Below are 22391 nucleotides of genomic sequence, written 5' to 3'. Positions count from 1 at the left end.
TTGTGTGGTAAGTGATGGGTACACTAATTAGGGTACCCTAACTGCTCAAATAAAGAACTATAAAATAACATTTTATTTCTCACATCATATATGAGTAAATGGGTGTAAAGTGAGGCAGAAGTTTTGCTTCTTCATAGTTATCCAGGGTGTCAGACTCCTTCCATCTTGGCCCAGTAGGCTAGGTTCTAGGAGTTTAGGGAAGAATAAGACAATTATGGGAAAAGTTTTATGGCAAAAGCCTTGAAGGCCTTTTCTACAAAAAAAAACAAAAAACAAAAAACAAAAAAAAGCAGAATTCCATGGGGATTTTGACTGGTATTACATTGATTTCTAGATCCATTTGAGGAAAATTGACATCTTAATAATTTTGAATCTTTCAATTCATGAGCATGGTATATCTCTCCATTTATTTAGATCATTTAATATGCTCATTTAATCACACAATCACACCCAGCCACCAAGGTGACAGGAAGATGCCTCCAAGCTGTCTGGAGAAAGAGTAGAAATCAGACGTTGGTAGACCCAAGCAGTCTCCACCAGAGACGCACAGGGTGTTTCCCCCTTTTTACAGACGGAGAAATAGGTACAGAGTAGTTAAGTGACTTATAGAAGAATACATTACTACAGGAGTTAGGATTTCAACTGTTTTGATAGAACAGGAACAATAATAATAATAACAATAATTACAATAATATTTAACAGTTGTGAGTGTGGGTATGTATTAAATGGAGAAATATGCATAAAGATCTTAATAAATTCCAGGTTCCCTTCCTAGCCCTGGGCTTTGCTACACAGTCCTATCAAGAGCCAAGCATTTTTCCTGAAGACTGTGGGCAGCAGAGTGCATGATCTAGCGGCTGGTGCTTACCTATCAGCAGAACCCAGGGAAGGGGCTTAATAGACTCTAGTGGCTGAGAGGTGTTCTTTCTGCAGGCCTGGGAGATTATGCATGTTGGGAACTGCCAGGCCTAAAGGAGCTGCACTTGTTTTTGCTGCAAGACTGGAGCTGCCCCTTGCAGGCAACTTCCCGTATGTCTCCAGAGGACATTCCCACTGTATCAGGCTTGTGTCCTAGCCAAGGATGGGAAAATCCTCTGGCCAACATCTATTCCCTGAGGAGACTTTGTGGGCCTGAGCAACTTTTGAAAGGTTAATTTTTATTTAATTATTTTAAAAGCTCCAACATGAATGAGTAATTAAATTGGCACCCATAACTTATATATTATTTATAGGTTCAACTTTTAAAATAGCTCTTTTCATTTGCATGGCAGAGATGTATGGATAGAAACCATTCTTTGACTGACATTTCTGTGACACAAGAAAGAATAAATAAAAGACTTCTCAACTAAGTGGGCTAGGGTTCCCTGTCTAGAGGAGTTCTGAGTGAGAAGCTGCTGCTTTCATCATTGTTTTGGGTGAGGAAATTGAGGCATGGTTGGGTCAGAGCTACTCTAAAGGGTGTCAAGATTTGTAGGAACTTGGGCCCTGTTGCCATTGTCCATCCCTCGTGCCACCACAGTCCAGCCAGAAAGGAGAAGATGGCAGAAGTGTGTGGGTGGGGCAGCAGGGGCAACAGTGACAAACATCAGGGCATTGATGCCCAGCTTGAACCCATGGCACTGCTGCTTCATGCCATGTTTCCAGCCCCCTCGCCACTTTCACCTCCAAATTAGGCTTCAAATGGTGTGTCCTTAGCAGGAGCCACTCTTATGCTCTTAAAGAGCAGTGCTCTGCATTTCTTAGTGTTCATCTATTTGTTCAACATTTTGTAGCCTCAAATTTCACACACCTGGCAGTATGCTAGGCTAATTGAGACAAAAAGAATGAATAAGGATGTCCCTGGTTTCAAGTAGAGTAGAGTCTATTAGGAAAGAAGAGAAATAGATTATTATCCTACAATGTAGTTAAGCACTTTGATGAACATGAGCACTGAGTGTGATGGGAACCTAGAAGAAGCACCCCTGCCTCCCACAGCTGCAGGGGATGGTGGTAGAAATGGGGAAGTTTCTCTTTTGTTGTTTGTTTGTTTGTTTTATTAAGTGGGCTCCACACCCAATGCAGGGCTCAAATTCATGACCCTGAGATCAAGAGTTGGACCGTCAACCAATTGAACCACCCAGGTGCCCAGTAGAGAAGTTTCTTGAAGGAAATGATGGCTAAGATAGTTCTGAAGAACCAGGAGTTGTTTTAAGGGACGCCTGAGTGGGGCAGTTGGTTAAGTGTCTGACTCTTGGTTTCAGCTCTGGCCATGATCTCAGGGTCCTGGGATCAAGCCCCATGTCGGGCTCCGTGCTCAGCGCAGAGTCTGCTTGAGATTATCTCTCTCTCTCTTTCTCCTTCTGCCCCTCCTGTTCATGCTCTCTCTCTCTCTCCCTCTAAAATAAATAAATAAAATCTTTCTTTAAAAAAAGAAATTATTCCAAAAAAGAGGGAGGGTTTTCTGGGCTTAGCATGTGCAAAGAGCATGACCAGAGAGAGCCAGGGATCTGATTAGAGTTCATTATGGTGGGGATGTGAGACTGGGGAAGTTGGGAGGAAGGTTTGGATGGAAATGGTGTGCAGTTAAGTGATAGATCATGGAGGTCTTTGACTACAGTTTATTATGGGTTTTAAACTTTCTTCTGCACTAGAGAAGAGCTATTAAAGTATAGAAGTAACACCATCATATTTGTATTCTAAAATGATCTTTCTGGCTACAGTATAGAGGATGGGTTGATATAAAAGACAAAATGGCAAATATAGATCCAAAGAAATCAGCAGGAAACCATTAGACTTGAGATGATGGTGGCCAGAAGTGAGGAAAAGTAGACAGAGAATAGAGATTTGGGAGATATTGAGGGGACTGAGTTGGTGAGATACTGGAAAAGAAAGAGAGGGGTAGAGCATGACCCCAGCTTTTAGTTTGAGCTATTGGGATATTGATGGACAAGGAACATGACAGGAGAGACTGGAACAGGGATGGTCATAGAGTCAATTAAGGATCATGTTGAGTGTGAGAGGCCTGTAGGTCTTCAGGGTGGATGTTCTGAAGGCAGTTGGATGTGATGGATGGGAGTTGAGGAGATAGATTCAGAAGCCACTAGCTTGAGATGGAAATTCAGGTCATGAGTGTGAAGGGGATAGCCTAGAAGAGTGTGTAGACAGAGGAAGAAGGGGAAGAGGGCCCAAGGTAGAACTCTGGGGAACATCACCATTCAAGGGACAGGTAGAGGAAGAATAGCCCTCTTGGTTTCAGCTCTCAGAACAGAGCAGGCCAAGGAGGAAGGACCAGAAAGTTAAGAGAGAACAAGGAGCATGTCCTGGAAGACAAAGGATGAGATTTCAGGAAATTTTTGAATGGCCCACAGAGCTTAATGCTGCTGAGAAGTCAAGGTAAGACCTGAAAAGCATCTATGATTTTAATCAACAAGGAAGGGAGGTTTCAGTGACCTTTGGAGAGAATAGTTTCATGAAGTGATTGGGGAAACCAGATTTCAATGAATTGAAGAGTGAGTTTGGTATGGGATGAGGAAGCTCTCTTGAATGTAAATATTTACATCTATTTTTACCCTAGGGGCAGAGGTCATCATACATCTCCGTTTCTAGGCAAGGCCCCTCTCCTGGTTGATTGATTTCCTTTTCTTTCTTTTATTTTTTAACAAGTCTTTTTTAATTTAAGTATGGTTGACACACAATGTTATATTAGCTTTGGGTGTACTGCTCAGTGATTTGACAAGTTTATACATTACTCTGTGTTCACCACAAGTATAGCCCCCATCTGGCTCATTACATCACTGTCACAATATCACTGACTGCACTCCCCATGCTCTGCTCTTCATTCCTGTGACCTACTCATTCCATAACTGGAGGCCTACCTCCCCTCCACTTCACCCATCTTGCCCAAGCCCCCACCTCTCTCCCCTTTGGCAACCATTAGTTTGTTCTCTGTATTTATAGTTCTGGGTCTGCTTTTTGTTTATTTTTTTAGATTCCATTTATGAATTCAATCATATGGTATTTGTCTTTCTCAGTCTGACTTATCTCAGCGTAATACCCTCTGGGTCCATCCATGTTGTCACAAATGGCATGATCTCATCCTTTTTTATGGCTGTGCAATATTCGTGTGTGTGTGTGTGTGTGAGAGAGAGAGAGAGACATTTTCTTATCCATTGGCCTATTGATGGACACTTAGGTTGCTTCCATGTCTTGGCTTTTGTAAATAATGCTGCAGTAAACGTAGGGTTGCACATATCTTCTTGAGTTAGTGTTTTTGTTTTCCCCCAGGTAAATACCCAGTAGTGGAATTGTTAAATCATATGATATTTCTGTTTTTAATTTTTTGAGGAACCTCCATACTGTTTTCTACAGTGGCTGTACCAATTCACATTCCTACCAGCAGTGCACAAGTTTCCTTTTTCTCCACATGCTCCCCAACACTTGTTTCTTGTCTTCTTGATTTCAGCATTCTAACAGGTGTGAGGTGGTATCATTATGGGTTTGATTTGCATTTCCCTAATGATGAGAGATGTTGAGCATCTTTTCATGTGTCTGTTGGCCATCTGTATGTTTTCTTTGGAAAAATGTCTACTTGGGGGCGCCTGGGTGGCTCAGTCGGTTAAGCGACTGCCTTCGGCTCAGGTCATGATCCTGGAGTCCCGGGATCGAGTCCCGCATCAGGCTCCCTGCTCAGCGGGGGGTCTGCTTCTCTCTCTGACCCTCCTCCCTCTCGTGCTGTCTCTCGTTCTCTCTCGCAAATAAATAAATAAAATCTTAAAATAAATAAATAAATAAATAAATAAAAAGAAAAATGTCTACTTGGGTCCTCTGCCCATTTTTTAACCATATTGTTTGTTTTTTTGGTGTTGGTTTTCTTTTATTTTCATTTTCCTTCTCCATTCCCCTCATTCCAACCTAGAAGTGGCCATTTTCATGTGTTTAAGAGTTTTTCTCTTGTTTATAATGTGCTCTTATATATATTGTTTTATATGCATGTATTTAAAAAATTATGTCAGTGGTGTGTTATAGATCTCATTCTGTTTCTTATTTATTTTATCCAGCACTGTGTTTTTAAGATCCTTCAGTGCTGCCATGTGTCCTCCATGTATACATTCACCACATTTTATCATTCATCCCCCAGTGACAGACACACAAGTTATCTCCACCTGCCCCCCCCCCCCCCAATCAATATTGCAATGAGCATCCTTGCGTATGTCCCCTTTCAGACCTGCATGAGAGTTTTGGTCTCTAGGCCCAGGAACAGAGTTACAGATATGTAACCTGCCTGAGAACTGGCAGACTGCCCTCTGGAATGGCTAGGCCAATCCACTCTCCCACCAGCAGTGCCCAAGGTTCCTGCTCTGCACATCACCACCTAAACCTCACATTATCCAGCTTGATAATGTTTGCCTATAGGATCTCCTTCTTGCTTTAATCTGCATTTCTTGGGTAACTAGTAACCTTGAGTATCTCTTCATAGACGTTTATTTTTTTGTATTTCCTCTTTGTCAGTCACCTGTTCATATTCTTGGTATATTTGTCAAGAAGTTTAGCTCTGAGAGAGGGGAGAGAAAGTATGGCAAGGAGGAGTTTTATTTAAGATGAGAAAGATTTGAGTATGTTAAAATGAAAATGGAAGGGAGAAAAAGCTAAAGACTCATCTTCCTCCCAAGGTTGGCAGGATGGACAGAAGGCAAGACAGTGAGGATCTGGCCTCACCTGAAAATAGCCATGAGACTTGGGAGGATGTGGGACTGACCAGGGAGAGTCTGTGCACAGATCACCGTCAGCTTTCCCTGAGCCCATCTCCACTGCCCTCTCCACTTGGATGTAGAGGCGGGGGAGGATCCATGGGGTGGGATAGGAGGGGAAAGGTGACCTTACTCAGATTCTAGGAAAATGTTGTATATTGTGATTCTAAGTGTTTGGAAATTGTTTTAAATTGCCAAGAGAGAGGAAAGATGCCTAAATTTCAGCATATGGAATGTGGCACAAATAAAGTTGTAGAGGCACCTAACACAGTGGTGGGGGTTGAGGGGACATGGGTACCCTCTTGGTTGGAGCAGAGTTAGCATAAAAGAAAGTATGACTCAGCACTGGACAGTGTAGGGCTTTGGTAGACTGTGTGTGATAGACTTGTTACAGAGTAGAGGCATGTCGTCATGAGAAGGGCCATGCAGGGTGTATTGAAAGGGCCAAGCCTGGACAGAGATGGACCATTACACAAGTCCAGGTGGGAAGTCATAAGGGCCTGAAGTGAAGTGGAAGCTTTAGAACATAAAGGAATGATGAAAGGAAGACACTTTAAAGGGCATAATGACTGGCTTTGATGATGAATAAATATTGAATAAGTGCCCAATGCACCTAAGCGGGATAACTGAATGAGTAGATCAAGGAATATGGTGGGACAGAGGGTTTAAAGAGGCTCTAGGGTTTGAGCTTAGGTCCCTAAGAGGAAGAGAATATTGTGTGTCCATTTGTCCCAAGCACAATGCTAGGCACTGGAATATAATAATGAATAAGACTGACATGGCTGCTGCCTGCGAGGAACCTATAGTCTAGGCAGAGAGAAGCAAAAACAAAAACTAGCAGATGTATGAGTAATTACTATTATGAGTGCTAGGAGAAAGGGTCAAGCAGGGTGCCCAGATTGAAGCTGACAAAGGATTTACCTGAGATAGGGTGCTTTGGAGGACTTCTACAAGGGGATGATATCTAAGAGGAGACCCAGGGGCGCCAGGGTGGATCAGTCGGTTAAGCATCTGCCTTCAACTCAGGACATGATCCCAGGGTCCCGGGATCAAGCCCCACGTTGGGCTCTCTGCTCAGTGGGGAGTCTGCTTCTCCCTCTCCCTCTGCCTGCCACTCTGCCTGTTTGTGCGCTCTCTCTCTCTCTTTCTCTGTGTTAAATAAATAAATAAATAAATTTTTTTAAAAAATAAAAGGAGACCTAAAGGACCAGACCTGCAAAGATACTCCAGAAAGTGTCCCAGGTCAAGGGCACAGCATGCACAAGAGCCTGAACTGGGGAAGAAATGGCAAGTTGGAAGAACTGAAAGGCTTGCAGGTTGCAGGTAGTGAGTATGGGGAGATGTGCTTGGAGAGGGAGGCAGAAGCCAAACCATGCTGGGGATTAAGGCCATGATAAGGGGTTGACTTTTATTCTAAGTTCCAGTTGTACCTAGGGCATATGACTTTTTATAATAAAATTGATAAAATTTAACTTTAATGGTAACTGAACATTTTTATTGTACAGATTTTCAAACATATACCCAAAGTAGAATAGTATCATGAACCCCCACATGTGTAGATCATCCCAAGTCAACAGTTAGGGGTTTTCTACTTCATCTGCTTCCCACTTTGTTGTAGCATATTTAAGCAAATCCCAGATGACCTGTCCTGTCCGCTACCCCCTCCCCCACAACTACATTCTTCACCTCTAAAAAAGGTTTATTTTCTTAGATAACCACAATGCCATTATCACACCTAACATAATTGAATATAATTTCTGGTTATCATCCAATATTGAGTCTACAATCCGGATATCCCTCATTGTCTCAAAAATGTGTTTTAATAATCGTTTGATTCAAGAGCCAAACAAGGTACACATTACATTACTTATTACATCTCCTAAGTCTCTTTTGATCTACGGCAGTCCCTGCTCTTTGCCTCCTTTTTGTTTGTTTTAATGCCATTGACTTATTGAAGAAATGGAGTCAGTTGTCTGCAGAATGTCCCAACTTGTGGGTCTGTCTCTTGCTTCCTCATATTGTCATTTAAATTGTCTTTTGGTCTCCTATAATTCCTATAAGGGGGAACTTAACTCTAAAGATTGATCAGATTGAGGTTCAACCTTTTTGGCAAGAATGTCATTGGTTGTGATATCCTTCATACTGCATCATATCAGGAGACACCCAATATCTATTGTTAGTGATACTAAGATTCGTCAGTGAATTCAAACGTTGGGAACTTGATTCTGTTGTGTAGTTCTCCATTTACCTATCTAATTATTTTATTTTTTGATGATATTTTTCTGAATCAATTATTTCATTAGAAATATCTCAACAGTTATTTCAAATCAATTATTTCAACTTATTCTTAACCACCTCCCGACACTGAGACTTTACTACCTCCCTGACAATTTTCATCAGAGAAGAGAGAGGTCACTGTGGGTGTTCTAGAAAAGTCTTAATGGAAGAGGAGAAATTGGGCATTCAACTTTTAATTCAACTAGCATAGAATATTACTTATTCTGGGCGGGGAGGCCAGTAGCTATCCTGAAAGGAAGTGAATTGGGAAAGATAAGAGGTAGGACTGGGTTGTAATAGATTTCCGTAAATGTAGATACTGAGCCCAAGAATCCCAATAGAGGATAGTTGTTGAAAACGATGTATATTAAGAGTATCATCTCTCCTGTCTCCTTTAATCATTCCCAGTGGACATTTGCCTCTGTGTAGGACATGATAGATGCTATTAAGATAGAGGACTGAGGTGGCAATCCCTCTCTATATCAATGCTGAGCTGCACCTGTTTCCCAACCAAATCCCTAGAAGAACTATTGGGGTCATGATCCCACCATACCCCCACTCCCATTCCACAGCTGCAGCTTAACTGGAGCCAGTTCTTAGTAGGAGATTTTTCCATGATGAGAGTGGACAAGTTGGGACATGTGGACCTCAGGTCCCTGCCTGGTGACAGAAATTGGAGCAGAAGGCTCTGGGGAAGTGGTGGGCTAGAATGGCCAGGGTATTGCAAATGCATGGGGATCCTTGATGGTGGCAACCATGGATAGGAATCTTGACACTTGAAGAACACCTGACTATTCTCTGCTGCTCATGGCCTGGCAGCCAGGGCCATTCAGGATGGGAACTGCAGAGTGTGCAAAAGCAGAGTGTGCTCTGGGGAGGGGAAGCAGCTTGATCCAGGTGCTGCTGCTGATGTCCATCTGCTGGAACGGTCACCCACAGGTGGCATGCTTACCTCACTGGGCCTCAGTGTCACCTCCTGGTCCTAAAACTCCCCCGTTCTGTCCTGGGAGCCATGTGCTCCGGTTTAGCCATATTGAGACAGAGCTGTAATTTCTAGGTGGCGATATCTGGTAGACAGATGGAGGTGCCAGACTAGAGCTTGCGGGGGGGTGGGCAGGAGGTTAGGGTTTGAGATAGAGTTAGTGTACTCTGTGCTGGGCGTCTCATTGGTTCTCCTGCTATTTTAGTATATATATAGATACCTTCTATAAGGTATCTGTGAATATGCAGTGAGATTACTACCCGAGGGAGTAGGAGGATGTTCTGTTTTAGTAAATGCACTGGCAGAAAAGTTACCAGGGAAACTTCAGGATTTAATCTCCTGACCTGGGTTGCCATAGTACCAAAATACGTTAAAAACAGGTTTAGGGTAGCATAAAGGGGCAGGACAAAATAGAAAGCAGAGGAAGAGTCCAACCTTACAGCTAGAGAGAAAACTAAAGGTAGGAAGGGTCTAAATTCTCTGCTGAAGGAAGAGCGCATCGAAGCCTTTGCAGCAGCCTGTGACCTGCGAAGGAAGAGCAGCATTGCCCTGTATCCGCCCCCCCCCCCCCAACCTCCCCCTCCTGAAGTAGAGCTTTGGGCTCTGTTGCTTCTCTGGTGCTATGCCACCCAGGGAAGAGGAGGCGGGGTGGGGAAGAAAAGAGCAGCGCATCCCTCGCATCCCCTGTCTGCTCCTCGGTGCCCGCAGGAGGGCTGAAGCGAGAGCTAGCTGGGCTCCTGCGGGCAGGAGAGAAGCCACCACCGCCCTGGGGATTAGGGGGGCATAGCGCATGAGGTTGAGATTCTGAGACCTCACACCTGATCTCAGAAGCGGATGAGGTCCTGGGCTCACCGTGAAGGGTGGAGCTATGGGTTTCGGCCGTGAAATTGTGAAATCCATTTACCAAGCAGGCGCTCCTTCTATGAGTGAATGCCCTGTACGATCAGATGAGCTTTTCGGTCCTGAGCTGTGGGCCAGTCTTCTAGGAACTCATCCTGATCAAAATGTAACCTGGCACTGGGGGGTGGCCGAAGCTCAGCAGGTGAGGGTAAGCCTGAGGCCTGTGCATTTGGAGACAGGTCTGTCCCGTTGCGATAGGCAGGTAGGTGGACAGGGAAGGTGGCCTTTCCTGGGCACAGAGTCACACAGGCCAGAGAGGAGCCACCTACACTTTGACAGGGCTCTCATGGGTTGCGAAAAGGACTTCTTAAGAGCTTGAGGGTTCATTGGGGGCAGTGAAAGGACAAGGAACTATTTCTTATGCCCTTTCTCCTGGGTTTGCTGGCAGGGGACTGAGGTGCAGGTTGAGGTCAAATGTTAGCCATGTACTTGCTGCCGTCCATACTTATGGAAGGCCACTCTAGATGCATAGATGACTTATATCCTTCAAATGTGACCGATTACCTGAGTTCCAGCTTCCCCTGAGGTATCAACTTAAGTATTTCCATGACTCCCCATTTGGTTAGGTGTCTCCCCCACGAGCCCCCACCATATGCTGCTCTTTTCAGTCATGTTGGTTTCTTTATTGCCAGCCTTCAAAGGGATATTATGACAGTAATGAAAATTGACATGGGTGACCCTGGAAAAGCTCTGGGTCAAATTTGGTTGTAGGCATCATCTGGGGTTTTATTTTTGCTCTTGTTTTGTTTTCCTGGAATAACCATCCATAGCTTTCCTGTTTTCAGATTTTCTTTTCTTCTGTCTCTCACACCTGATTCTCCGATTCCCCCCTTGCTGACCCACTGAACACACCACCACCACCCCCTCCCTTGGCTCTGACGGAATGCAGTCTTGTCAGGCCACTGGGGGCAGGAGAAAGAGGGCTTTCCTTTAGTTTCGGAATCTTCTTTCTTTGGTGGTTGTCTTCAGGGACCTGACATCCTAAAAACAAAACAAAACAAAACCCCCCAAAACCCTAGACTTGTGTATTTAGACATACACATGTGTTTTATCACTTCCCAGCCAAGCCACTGCCCGGCCGCTGCCCTCTCTAAGCCACAGCGGCAGGGGGCATGGCGTTTTTGTTTTTTGTTTTTAAAGATTTTATTTATTTATTTGACAGAGAGATAGCGAGACCGGGAACACAAGCAGGGGGAGTGGGAGAGGGAGAAGCAGGCTTCCCATGGAGCAGGGAGCCCGATGCGGGGCTCGATCCAAGGACCCTGGATCATGACCTGAGCCGAAGGCAGACGCTTAACGACTGAGCCACCCAGGCGCCCCAGGCATGGTGTTTTTAAGTAGGATGAATTGCTGTCTAGTAGTTGTTCTTCTGCACCTGGGGCCATCAATCTTGTCTTGAATGCTGGCTGGCTGGTGTGCCTGCTCAGGCTCATCTTTCTGGGGCAGACTTATTTACGGAGCCCTGGCAAAGGTAATCTCACCCCCACCCTCCCACCGGCCCGTGGCCTGGGCCTCTCTCAGCCGCTCTTAAAAATAGCCCAGAACAAGGAGAGCCAGCGTCCGATTACCTCCTGCAAGCAGGATCTGATCTTACTTCACTTCCTGCGTCTGGCAGCCCGGCCCTTCTCAGGGGGCTACTGGACAGGCTTGAGGCCCAGCAGGAGGTGGTCAGGCTGTCAGTCTGTCTCCTGCCCAGAGCTGGGAGCCAGCAGTAGCTCCCCTTCAGGGAAGCTGGGGGGAGCATGGGGAGGAGGGTGTCCTTCCCAGCTCTTTGCCCAACCAGTTGAGTGAGAAATCTCAGCCCTGGAAGTCGTGTGTCCATTTGTAGAAGACGACAGGCTATCTAAGGGATGAGGGTGTTCTTGGGCACAGGCCTGGCATTGTGGGGTGATGACTGGCTTCCCCACCCTCCGCCTCCCCTTCGCTGAGAAGCAAACACCTTTGCCGGGTCCTGGAAGCTGCAGAATGCCCTCTGTCCCCATGTGCTGTGTTCTCCCTCCTAAATCTAATCTGCTTCCCTAAAATCTGCCTAGTAGAGGGGAATAAATGGGCTACGGCTTGGCCTTTAGCCCTAGCTATAGCAAGAATTCCCTAGATGACCTTGGGGAGGCCTCATCCAATGTGAGGCCTTGGTTTTCTTCCTTGTGCAATTAAGATGGATAATTCTGGCTCCTGTCTTACCTCAAAGGGATGTGGTGGGATTGATTAATCAGCCTGGGGAAAAAGGAGTCTGAAGTGATTCTGTGTCTGAAAAATAAGGGCGACAGCCCTGCGTTTACACTTGGATTGGTGAGCTTGTATCATTTCTTCAAACTTATGCCTGTTTGGGTGTGTGAGTGTGTGTGTTAGATGTATGTGTCTGTGTGGGATGTCAGTGCACGTGTGTGTGTGCACATTCATGGAGGGAGTGGTTTACCTCACAGCTCACTGGTTGTCCCCACTTGTCATTTTGCTGCCTCATGGCCTCCCCACCTCCACCCCCTTTTGTTCTGTTGGATCCAAGACTCTGGGCTCCCTGTTGACTCTTACGGACTTGATCTCCCGAATCCCTTTAGCTTCCTGGGGAGATGCCTAAAAGGAAGGTATTGGTGAGGAAATTAAGGCTGAAGAAAAGCTAGTCATTTTCCAAAGGCCCAAGACATTCAAGACCTAGCCCTGCATCTCGAGCTCCTGTCCCCCTTTTCTCCCTGACCTTGCCCTCACCCTCTAGTAACATTGTCAGGTTCCGAAATTTTGCCATGTTCTTTCTCACCTTCAGAACTCTCTACCTGCTCTTTATCCCCTCACAGAATGCCTCTAGGCTCCCTTTAGGAACCAGCTTACACTTCCCTCCCCTGACCTCCCGCCCCGGCCAAGAGTCCGCCACCATTCCTCGTTCTTTCCCAGCGGTGGCACACACCATACCTTACTGGAGCTGCTTATTTAATTGGGTGTCTTGCTGCCAGAGTGTAAACTCTATGAGGACAGGGCCCTTCCTGTCTTACTCCTAACTGCCTAGCACAGTGCCTGCCCTCTGGCTGGGCTTCGGTACATATTTGAAGTAATCACGGATGAATGAGCAAATATAAATGACAGGCGAGTGAGAACACAGTGCTCACGTGCATTGCACAGATGAACACACGTGGCTCCACCATCCATGAGATCCCCTCACCACCACCCCCACATCACACTGATGAGCCTGACAGGACAGCAGGTCATCTGGGCTCCTTGGGCTGACTGGGGATTCAACAGAAGACCTTGTCCACGTACCTGGCTGCATTTCAGAGAAGACAAAACCAAGAGCTCAGCTTTGTAAATATGTGCTGCTGGGAAAGCCCTGGAAGGGATGTTGGGCAGCCCCCGAGAGGAGCCCACTTTCCCCAGTGCAGCTGCCAGGGCTGGTGGCATCCGTGGCGTCTCACGTTTGTCTCTCTCCCCACTGATTCACGTTTGAGTGGGACTCCGCCAACTTCCAGCTTCTCACCTCTCCTTCCTGCCCCCACCTCCCGTCCAGGTTTGGTCCTGGCCCCAGTCCAAAGGGCGGAGCTGCTCTTCTGCCCATGCCCCCCGAGCCCCCACGCCATCGCCCGCCCTGCCCAGTCCCCTGGCTCCCAGAAGAGCCGCCCCTCTCCCCGATCCCTCCGGAGCTCCCGCAGCTGTGGTGGCTGCAGGTTTGGAGGAAGCGGGCTTGCTGCGACTGACGTCTCCACCTGCTGGCCGTCCCAACCCCTTCTGCATGCAGCTCTCCATCCTTGCTGCCACTGTTGCCCTTCCTGGGGCTGCCGCTGCGGCTGCCGCTGCAATATTTTCTAACCCAGGGACCCCGGGGAAGGGGGGGAGCATGGCCCGACAGCTGGCAGGGTGTGCCACTCCTGCAAGGACCTACCCCGTTGGATGCTCCGAGTAAGTTTCCCCTGAGAAGAAGTCCAAGGGAGGGGAGTTAACCCTCTGACTGTGTTGCTGTCCCCCCAGGGACCCTTCCATGAAGACTGAGGCAGGCGAAACTGCTGAGAGCCTGCTGACATGACATCGGCCACGGAGTTTGAAAACGTGGGCAACCAGCCACCGTACAGCCGGATCAATGCCCGCTGGGCTGCCCCGGACGATGAGCTGGATAATGACAACAGCTCAGCCAGGCTGTTTGAGAGGTCCCGGATCAAGGCCTTGGCAGGTACCATTGGGGGCTCTGGGGGCTAGAGGAGCTGGTCTCACAGTCCCAAGCTTCAGTCCCCTCCCTGCCGGTGGTCAGTCTTCCGTGTGCACTGGCGAGAGCCCTGGCAGGGACATGATGGAGACACGGTTGTGTGGCTTCGAGAGACCTGGCCCTGCTGGGAGGGAGCACAGGCTCAGGGAGCCTCTGCTCCCGAGCATCCCTCACCTCGTCCCAGGTGGGAGGCGGTGCCAGCGAGGCCCTGCCCTCTGCCTCTGTCCTGAATGACCTGTGGCCAAAGAGCGAAGAGAAAGTCTGGGTGAAGGAGTGTCTGAGGGGCTGGCCGGCCAGGTAGGGGTGCATGGGGCTTCATGATGCACCTCAGTCCCCTAGGCAGAGATAGAGAAATTATCATCATCCTCGCTGTGGTCCCAAAAGAAAAGACTGATTTGATAGGAAATTGAGAACAGATAACATCTTCCCCACAGTGGCTCAGGAAGCTGGATTTTCTGGACTAAACCTCTTATCCTTAAACTGGAATTAGATTTTTACTTAGCAGGTTCATAATCGATTTCTGTGTGTGTGTGTGTGTTTGTGTGTGTGTGTGTGTGTGTGTGTGTGTGTGAGAGAGAGAGAGAGAGAGAGAGAGAGAGAGAGAGAGAGAGAGTGCACTTAAATATCCAGCAGAAATGGTTTCTCCTCCACCCTGCTGGCTGAGATCTGATTCTTGGGATTTTTTTCCTACCAACCCCTGAGACCATTGCCTCCCTGGATCCTGGCCAAGGGTAGCTATGCTCTGGCACGAAGTCCTTGGCCAATAAGGGAAGTTTGAGTTCTGTGGGGTATTGTGTGTGTAGAAGGGCTGGGGGTAGATTCCATCACCTGCTCCACCAGTCATGAACCCAAATCAGATTTGTTTCCCCATCATCAGTTGTCCCCATCTTCACTTTGTAAGAAGGACCCAGCCTCTCCCACAGGCACTTTCTAGAGCGATTCTCCCAGTGCCCCATCACTCAGTGGCCCTATCCGAAGTTCCTGGTAGTACTCTTCTACCTTCTGTCCCTCCACTGTGCTCCCAGATGCCTCAGTCTCCAGCTGACCTTGAGTCATGAGCAGGGCCCTCGGCCCCTCTGGGACCATAATGGCCTTTCATCTTAGGAGTATCTGGGTTTCCCATTCTGTAAAAGAAACGGGGTGTCTCATTCCCTTGTCATGATGGAGAATCCATTCAGGGCTCAGCCATCAGCTTTTGTGTCCTTGTTCTTTGTAGGAAACTCCCTTTCTTCTTCCTTCATCCCCTCCTCCCCATTCCCTACCCTTAAAAAGTCCTTCCTTGGTTTTCCTTGAGGACAGATAACAGCACCAATCCCTTGCTTTGCTTATATAATCTTAACCTCTTTAAATAAGCAAACTAGGAACGCTTGTCTTTGCCAGTCTGGTTTTACCGTCTTTAGATCTCAGAGCCAAATGAGCCTGACTGCAGTGACCCTGGTGATAGAGGGGGAGAGGGATTCCAAAAGTCTTGTCAAAGGACAGTACAAGGAATGGGACTGTCTTTTGTGCAGGGATCCTTTGATATGTTTCACAGATACCCTGTTTTTTAAGAAACCAAGGTAAATTCCATTTTAACGTGATTTATTATACTCCTACTATGTGTAAAGGTAAAACCCCTGACCAGACATGAAAATGGAGAAGAAACCACAGAGATGAATTCAACATAGTATCTGTCTCTAAGGAGTTTATGATCTATTAGGGAAAATGAAGGATGTTCATAATTAATTAGCACAAGTAGAATTAGAGAAGAACCATAGGAAAGTCACATAATTAAATGGCAACGAGAGAGCAAAGGAGGATGCGCAAGGAGAATCAGCGACTCGTGTGTGGAGAATGCTCTCGGAAGTGAAGGGTGACACGCAGGCGGGACATGTCATCCGGTTGGACAGTGTGAATGGCAGCAAGGTCTGATGAGCAGGTTGGGAACCTGGTGAAAGTAAGTTGATCAGGTTGATGGGGAAAGAGCCTCCACCCGCCTTGCCTGTGTCTCACCAAGAGGTTGCTGCTCATCTACAGAGAATCTGTATGCCCCACCCCCCAGGTGGGGCACCACGGAGTATAGAACTACATGCCTGGACCTTAATGATCTAGACCCATCTGACCAACAGGTAACCATGGCAGTTTGGGAATTTGGGGTCCGTTCAGGATTTTGAAAAACAAACAGCCCTAAGCAGTCTACTGACTTTCCTGAGAATCCACTCTGAGTGACCTGTGGGAGAAGCCAAAGCTTTGGAAGGGTCCAAAGTAGAGAGGTCAGATGAACCCGTTCTGGTGGGTAGGCAGAGCAGAGAAAGGGGCTGTCAGGCTCCACCAGTTTTCTTGACCTTTTTCTCTTCGGTATTATCTTCGGGGGTGCCTTCGCAGCCTAGGCAGGGGTCAGTGTTTCCACAGAGGCTGAGGAATCGGAAGTGCCTCTGGTTCCTCTCATTTCAGCCACTCCCTCACGCCTAAGAGCATTCTGGCAAGGAAGGCGTTCAGTCCTGTGTTTCTTACAAGATGGCAGTCATCTGCTTTGTAGGTGTATATGGCAAGGTTGGAGAGATTGGTTTGGCCTTTTCTTTCTGAAATTGAAGGTCTTGAGATGAGGAGAAAAATGTCACAAGACCCAGGTTCCACCTCAAATGCTACTGCCATGAAGGTTGAATCAATTTTCTGTTTTATAAAATGTGGATGGTAGTACTTTCCCAAGGGTGTTGTGAAGGTCAAGTAAGATAAAGTTTATGGAAGTTTTTTATTAGTAATAAAATACTAGGTGAATGTTAGTATTTACAGGAAATCTTAGTAATATCTTTCTGTCCTTTCTCTTAACTTCAGACATTCAGGATCATTAGCTCAGTCATTGTCCCAGTTATCTTGGCCTGTTTCTTCCTTCTTAACCCCACCCTCCTTTGTCTTAGAAGGCCTGGATTGGAAGAAGGAGCCAGGGACCAGGGAAAATTCTGCTAATGCTTGTGCTTGGAGCTCTTGGCTCAGTCCCCAGAGACCCAGTACACAAAGGGATGAGGCCCCATGCTTTGTAGATCTTTCTCTTTTAAGGCTGCCCAGCCATGTCTCTGCCATCAGCCAGGTGACCCAGAAGGCCCAAGAAACCAAAGGATGATGAGGCTTGTTAGATGTTCTTCCTCATGTGTCAGCTTTTCTGGTCCTTCTCCACTTAGTGACCTGTGGTTAGAAGACTTGCAGTTGGTTAACTGGACTCCATTTTTTTCTGCCTCTTAAGTCAACTTCCTCTCAGTTCCAAAGGAAATACTCCCTATTCTGCCTTTCAGACCATTCCTAGCTCTTGCTCCCTGGACTGAAATAAACAAGCCATCTGGTTATTCCGTGTGGAAACTGCCACAGTGATATACAAATACCTGACCTCTGTCCAAATGAATCACTGGATTTGACACTGTGGATCACCCTGACTGAAATGAAGGGGGAGGTGGGCAAGAAAATGCTGCAGAAGGGAATGTACGGGGATAGATTTGACCTTAGCAGTGCCCAGGGGAGGGGTGGTGGGTCCAGCAGGAATATTTGCCTAGTAGGTCCCTGGGCAGATGTTAGCTCTCAGCATCAGCATCTTAAAGCTGACAGCACCTCATGAGGTTAAGTGCTGGGTAGCCCTGAGGCTTCTGCCTGAACAGGGATTGTTCTCTGCTTTGATGACTGCCTCTAGCACCTTCCTACTTTTTTGAAAGATTAGGGGAAGGGGAGCAGTTGAGAAGCTCAAGTTCTGCAACACCCCCCCCCCCCAAGAGGTTCCAGCCTTCACGTCTCAGTAGAAAGGCTTCCAGTGTTTCCTAGAGCCACCCTCATTTCTACTCACTCCCCATTTCCTGTCCTTCCCCCTTTTCATCCTGGGAGCCATTCGGTAAACATTTGTGGCTGTCTGGATGAGGGATGAGGCACAGCAGGCTGCAGGGAATTTACCAGCCAGAAAAGCCCGTCCTCTGTGCTCTCCCCTCATCCCAGAGGCGGCCTCTGCCTGCCTGCCTGTCCCTTCACACCTGGCTGGGCACCCCACTGATTCAGGTGAGGACACTGCCTCAGGGTGGATGTGGCCCACGTGGGAGAGGAGGAATGCAACAGAAAGGTTCCCCCCAAAAGAGAAACCTTGTGCATCAGCCTCCCCCCTCCTTGCCCACACACTCAGATTGGCATCTGGGCATCCCAAGTGCCACCCACTGCAGGATTTCCAGCTCCTCAGAGCACAGAGGCGCCTGGAAGGTTGCAGTACAGAGAGCAGTCCAGGGCCCCTTGTGATGATCTGTGAGAAGGAGAGAGCCCAACATGCCCTTCGTCCTCATCTGCGGCCTATTGAACACAGTCATCCTTTTCAAACAAAGGGCACAAATTGGTGTAGCCCACTCTGGTTTTGCCTTTAAATCAGAATCCAAGTGATGTTTCAAACTAGAGATGCTTTTCCTTTCTGCATTCTGTCTTTGTAGCCTCCTTATTAGATAGGAGGTGAGGTCACGTGGTGAGGTTGGTTGAGGACAATTCAGAGAACACAACAGGGCAGCAGGTGCACAGCGGGCTGTGTCCCTTGCTCTGCACAGAGTTGCTGCCACTTTGAACCTTGAAAGTCTTCCAGACCCACTTTGCCCAGGCCCCAAGGTTAAGTTCTGTGCCTGGCAGATAGTCCATCAGAGCCTTAGGACAATGGCCCTCAGACCCCGCTGCTCCCTGCCCACCCATGTTGGCTCCCTGGAAACTCCATAGAAAGAGGGTGGTATGGGCTTCTTCCTGACTTTGGTAGCCAAAGGTAATGCATGACCTTTCCCTGGGCCTCTTCCCCACCTGCACCAGGATCACAATGATCCCAGGTGCCCCAGAGGTGCCCCCGTTGCCTGAGAAGGGCTTTGTGTCCAGAGGGTGAATGATGCCTTTCAGAGAGCAGGATTTCACCACAGTGTGTGTGTGCGGAGGGGGGTGGAGCACAGGCACAGGGATTCAGCAGCTTCTTGGCATCCTATTAAGTTGACAAGTTCACATACAGCTGCTGGAGACCAAGGCATCAGGTGTTAATGGTCTGAATGTCTCTCTTAAGCTACCTGTGAGAACAAAGATGGTGTCATTAATGAGGGGTTTTAAAAATGTTTTCTTCTCAGATTTCAAAACATGAGTTGGAGTTCTATGGAGAGACTATATTTTGGGAAAATATACTATTCATAGAAATATGTATAATCATCAGCAATCATTTTAGTATACCGTCAGAAGAAAAAATAATTGGCTCAGCAGCTTTTTCTGGGAGGTCAGCCATTGTGAGTTTCCCCTCCTTTCCTGAGACGCCACTGCTCAGATAAACCTGCTGGTGACTGGTGCAGACAAATCCATGAGAGGCCAGCCTCGTCCCCCCCCTCCTCCGGCACCCCCTTGCTGTGAGGTCCGGGGCAGTCTCCCTGGCCCAGGACATAACACCTTCTCCCACTGGCTTCCCTCCCCTCTCCAGAAAAGCTGTTCTTCCTCTGAGAATGCTTTGCAGAACCAAGGCTGTCCCCATTTCTGGGTGACTGCTATCTATCATTGTGAAGATTGTTTTCAAATATTAATACGCCGAGGTTAATAATAAGACTCTTCCCTCCCCATGCCGTGCAGTCTGAGTGAGCCACGGTAATAGCCTCCTCCATCTTTGGGACATTCCTGTGGGCTGTCCGCTTCGTTCCCAAGGGCAGGCCGTGACCCTAGACCTTGACGGCCTGACGGTTCCCAGGCAGCTGGTATCCGCTTCCCCCTCCTCCACCTGGGCACCCCCTGCATGCTGCCAGGCTGAAGAGGCGCCAGGAGTGGTGTTTGTTTCCAAACATCTGTAGCGGTTGCTCATTTTCCCTTTTTATTGTGTCACTGAGAGAGAATGACAGGGAAGCTGGTAGCAGCTGAGTCTCTGGGAGCATTTTGTCTCTAAACCCTTTGGCCTTCAGACTCTGGAAACCGGATCAACAGGGGATCTCATTTTACAGTCCAGTGAGAAGGAAGTAGATCAAATAATCACACGTGTGTCTCTGTACATGTAGACATATGTTCATGATGACGAATTAGGATGAATTCCATAAAGATTTACTGAGAACTACAAGTTTCTAACATAACCTACGGCCTATAACTCACCCAAGGAGGAGTGGGCTTGTTGGAGTGAGTGCATGGGGAAGGAGGGGTGGAGATGGGAGGGGCAGGCAGGAGCTGCATCACAGGGGCCTCACAGGCCATGGGTATCTTCAGGGTCCTGGCAGGAAGCAGCCGGCAACTCAGAAAGGTGGCTGAGGAGTTTACTGAGGAGACTATTTGCAAAGGAGTGGCTTGGTCAAAGGACCAAAGGGTGGGAGCCTGCAGCAGGGAGAGCTGGAGGCTCTCAGGATGAAGGACGGAGCCACTCCTACAGCCATCAAAGGGCTCTTGCAGGGAAGTGGCATGCTTACATTTGGGTTGTTAAACATCCCTGACTTCAGTGGGGGGAGCAGGTCATGGGGAGGCTGGGCAAAAGTCTGGGAAGATGGCAGCGCGAGCCAGCTTGGGGGCCATAGACAGGGAGAAGTGGCCCATCCTCACATTGTCATCCTTCTGCTCTTGCAGCCATCATGGGCTTTCCCGAGTTAGGTGACCTTGGCCAAGTCACTTTTCTGCTCCTCACCTGGAAAACAAGGGGCTTGAGCCAGATGATGCACAAAGACTTTCCAGCTCTGGCCGCCCGGGAAGAAACCACCTGTTAGAGTAGCGCTGACCACATGCCTCAACCCTGAAGCCTGGAGCTTCGGTTCCTGGCTTAGGGAAAGGGAATAATCAGTCCTTTTTAGGAAATCAGTAGATTCCCCAGAAATTCTCTTGGTTCACTAAAGGCTAGGCTGAAACCGAGTCCTGGACCATCTCGACTTCCGTGGCCTCATGTTCTCAAGGAGTGTCATCTCTCCTTACAGCCACCACCTGCATGCATGACAGTGCTTGGTGCTCACACAGCTGCTGAGTGGTCTCAGGGCTCTTTATCCAGATGATCTCACTGGCCCCTACCCACTCTGAAGTAAGCAGGGGAGAGCTATCACCACGCCCCTTCATAGATGCGGGAGGCTGCCCAGCAGGAAGCGCCAGGACAGAATCCCAGGGACTTAAAATCATCCCAGTGCCTTTAGGGCAACCGCACGTGGGCTTTCTTGAATGCCCTTCAGACCTGCGTTATCTCCTCCTTTGCATCCCACCCAGGACACCCCTCCCCATTTTTCTTCCCTTTCTCCTTCCGTCTTACAGCCTCTGAATGCTAGCATCTGCGGGCCAGCCGACCCTTGCTCCGCCTTGTCCCGCTCAGCTCTGGCCATTTCGTTTCCACAGGTCACGTGTCAGTTGGGGCCGTGGCACCTCAAGCAGAGACTTCTGCAGCTGCCTCCCAGCTGGTGCCCTGGCCTCTCCTCACCCAGTCCCATTTCCACAGGGCACTTAGAAGCATTGTCCTCCAACAAATTTTTAGTGAGGTGTTGCTTCACTTAAGAACCTCCAGGGGCGCCTGGGTGGCTCAGTTGTTAAGTGTCTGCCTTCAGATCCCAGGGTCCTGGGATCAAGCCCCGCATCGGGCTCCCTGTTCGGGGGAAGGCGGGGCCTGCTTCTCCCTCTCCCTCTGCCTGCAGCTCCCCCTGCTTGTGCGCTCGCTCGCTCTCTCTTTCTGTCAAATAAATAAATAAAATCTTAAAAAAAAAAAAAAAGACCTCCAGGCTTTTCTTTACCTGGAGTATAAGGTTCAAATTCCCTAGACTGTCCTTCAGATTCTTTGCTCTGGGTCTCACCCTCACCCCCTGTCCGTGCACACGTGTACGTGCACACGCATGCACACACACACACATTTGCCAGTGTCTACCTTGAGGCCTTTGAACAAGACCCCCCCCCTTCCTTCCCTGCCATTCTAAAACCATGATCATCTTCGAACCTCACATCCAAATTAACCTTCTTCAGAAACATTTTTTAAAACTCTAAACTGGATATAATAACTTGCTTTCTTTTCCTACTATATGTAAAGACCCTATTTTATTTTAAAAACAATAGGATGAATACTTCTATATCTTTAAACATTTTTATTTCCCAAAAATATGTATTTAGTATAGAAAAATAGATAAAAAAGGGAAAACTAGGGACATTGTTAATGATCCATACAGATATTTTAATGCCTATAAATACATGACTATGTGTAAAGTGTGTAAATATTTAAACATTATCTATAATATTATAATCTTAGAATTCTTCTCACTGAGCAGTATACTGTGAATCTTTTTTTTTTTTTTAAGATTTTATTTATTTGACAGAAAGAGACCCAGTGAGAGAGGGAACACAAGCAGGGGGAGTGGGAGAGGGAGAAGCAGGCTTCCTG

At 47.7% G+C, this 22391-nt stretch overlaps 1 protein-coding gene across 3 annotated transcripts in view; it reads left to right on the top strand.

The window, feature by feature from the left end:
* SPTB (spectrin beta, erythrocytic) overlaps nucleotides 1–22391 on the top strand; it is a 123058-nt gene that overhangs the window by 43835 nt on the left and 56832 nt on the right. For all 3 annotated transcript variants that reach the window (XM_045901036.3, XM_045901035.3, XM_045901037.3), the window contains exon 2: nucleotides 13837–14035. In XM_045901036.3, the coding sequence (XP_045756992.1) occupies nucleotides 13888–14035 (148 nt within the window). In that variant the 5' untranslated portion in view covers nucleotides 13837–13887. The remainder of the gene's footprint in view (nucleotides 1–13836; nucleotides 14036–22391) is intronic.

This window comes from Mirounga angustirostris, unplaced genomic scaffold (assembly GCF_029215605.1).
Source record: "Mirounga angustirostris isolate CCGP_5_RB_7025 unplaced genomic scaffold, mMirAng1.0.hap1 SCAF_9, whole genome shotgun sequence".
Taxonomy (NCBI): domain Eukaryota; kingdom Metazoa; phylum Chordata; class Mammalia; order Carnivora; family Phocidae; genus Mirounga; species Mirounga angustirostris.
The sequence above is the reverse complement of the archived record's forward strand: the minus strand, read 5'-3'. Positions and strand labels throughout refer to the sequence as shown.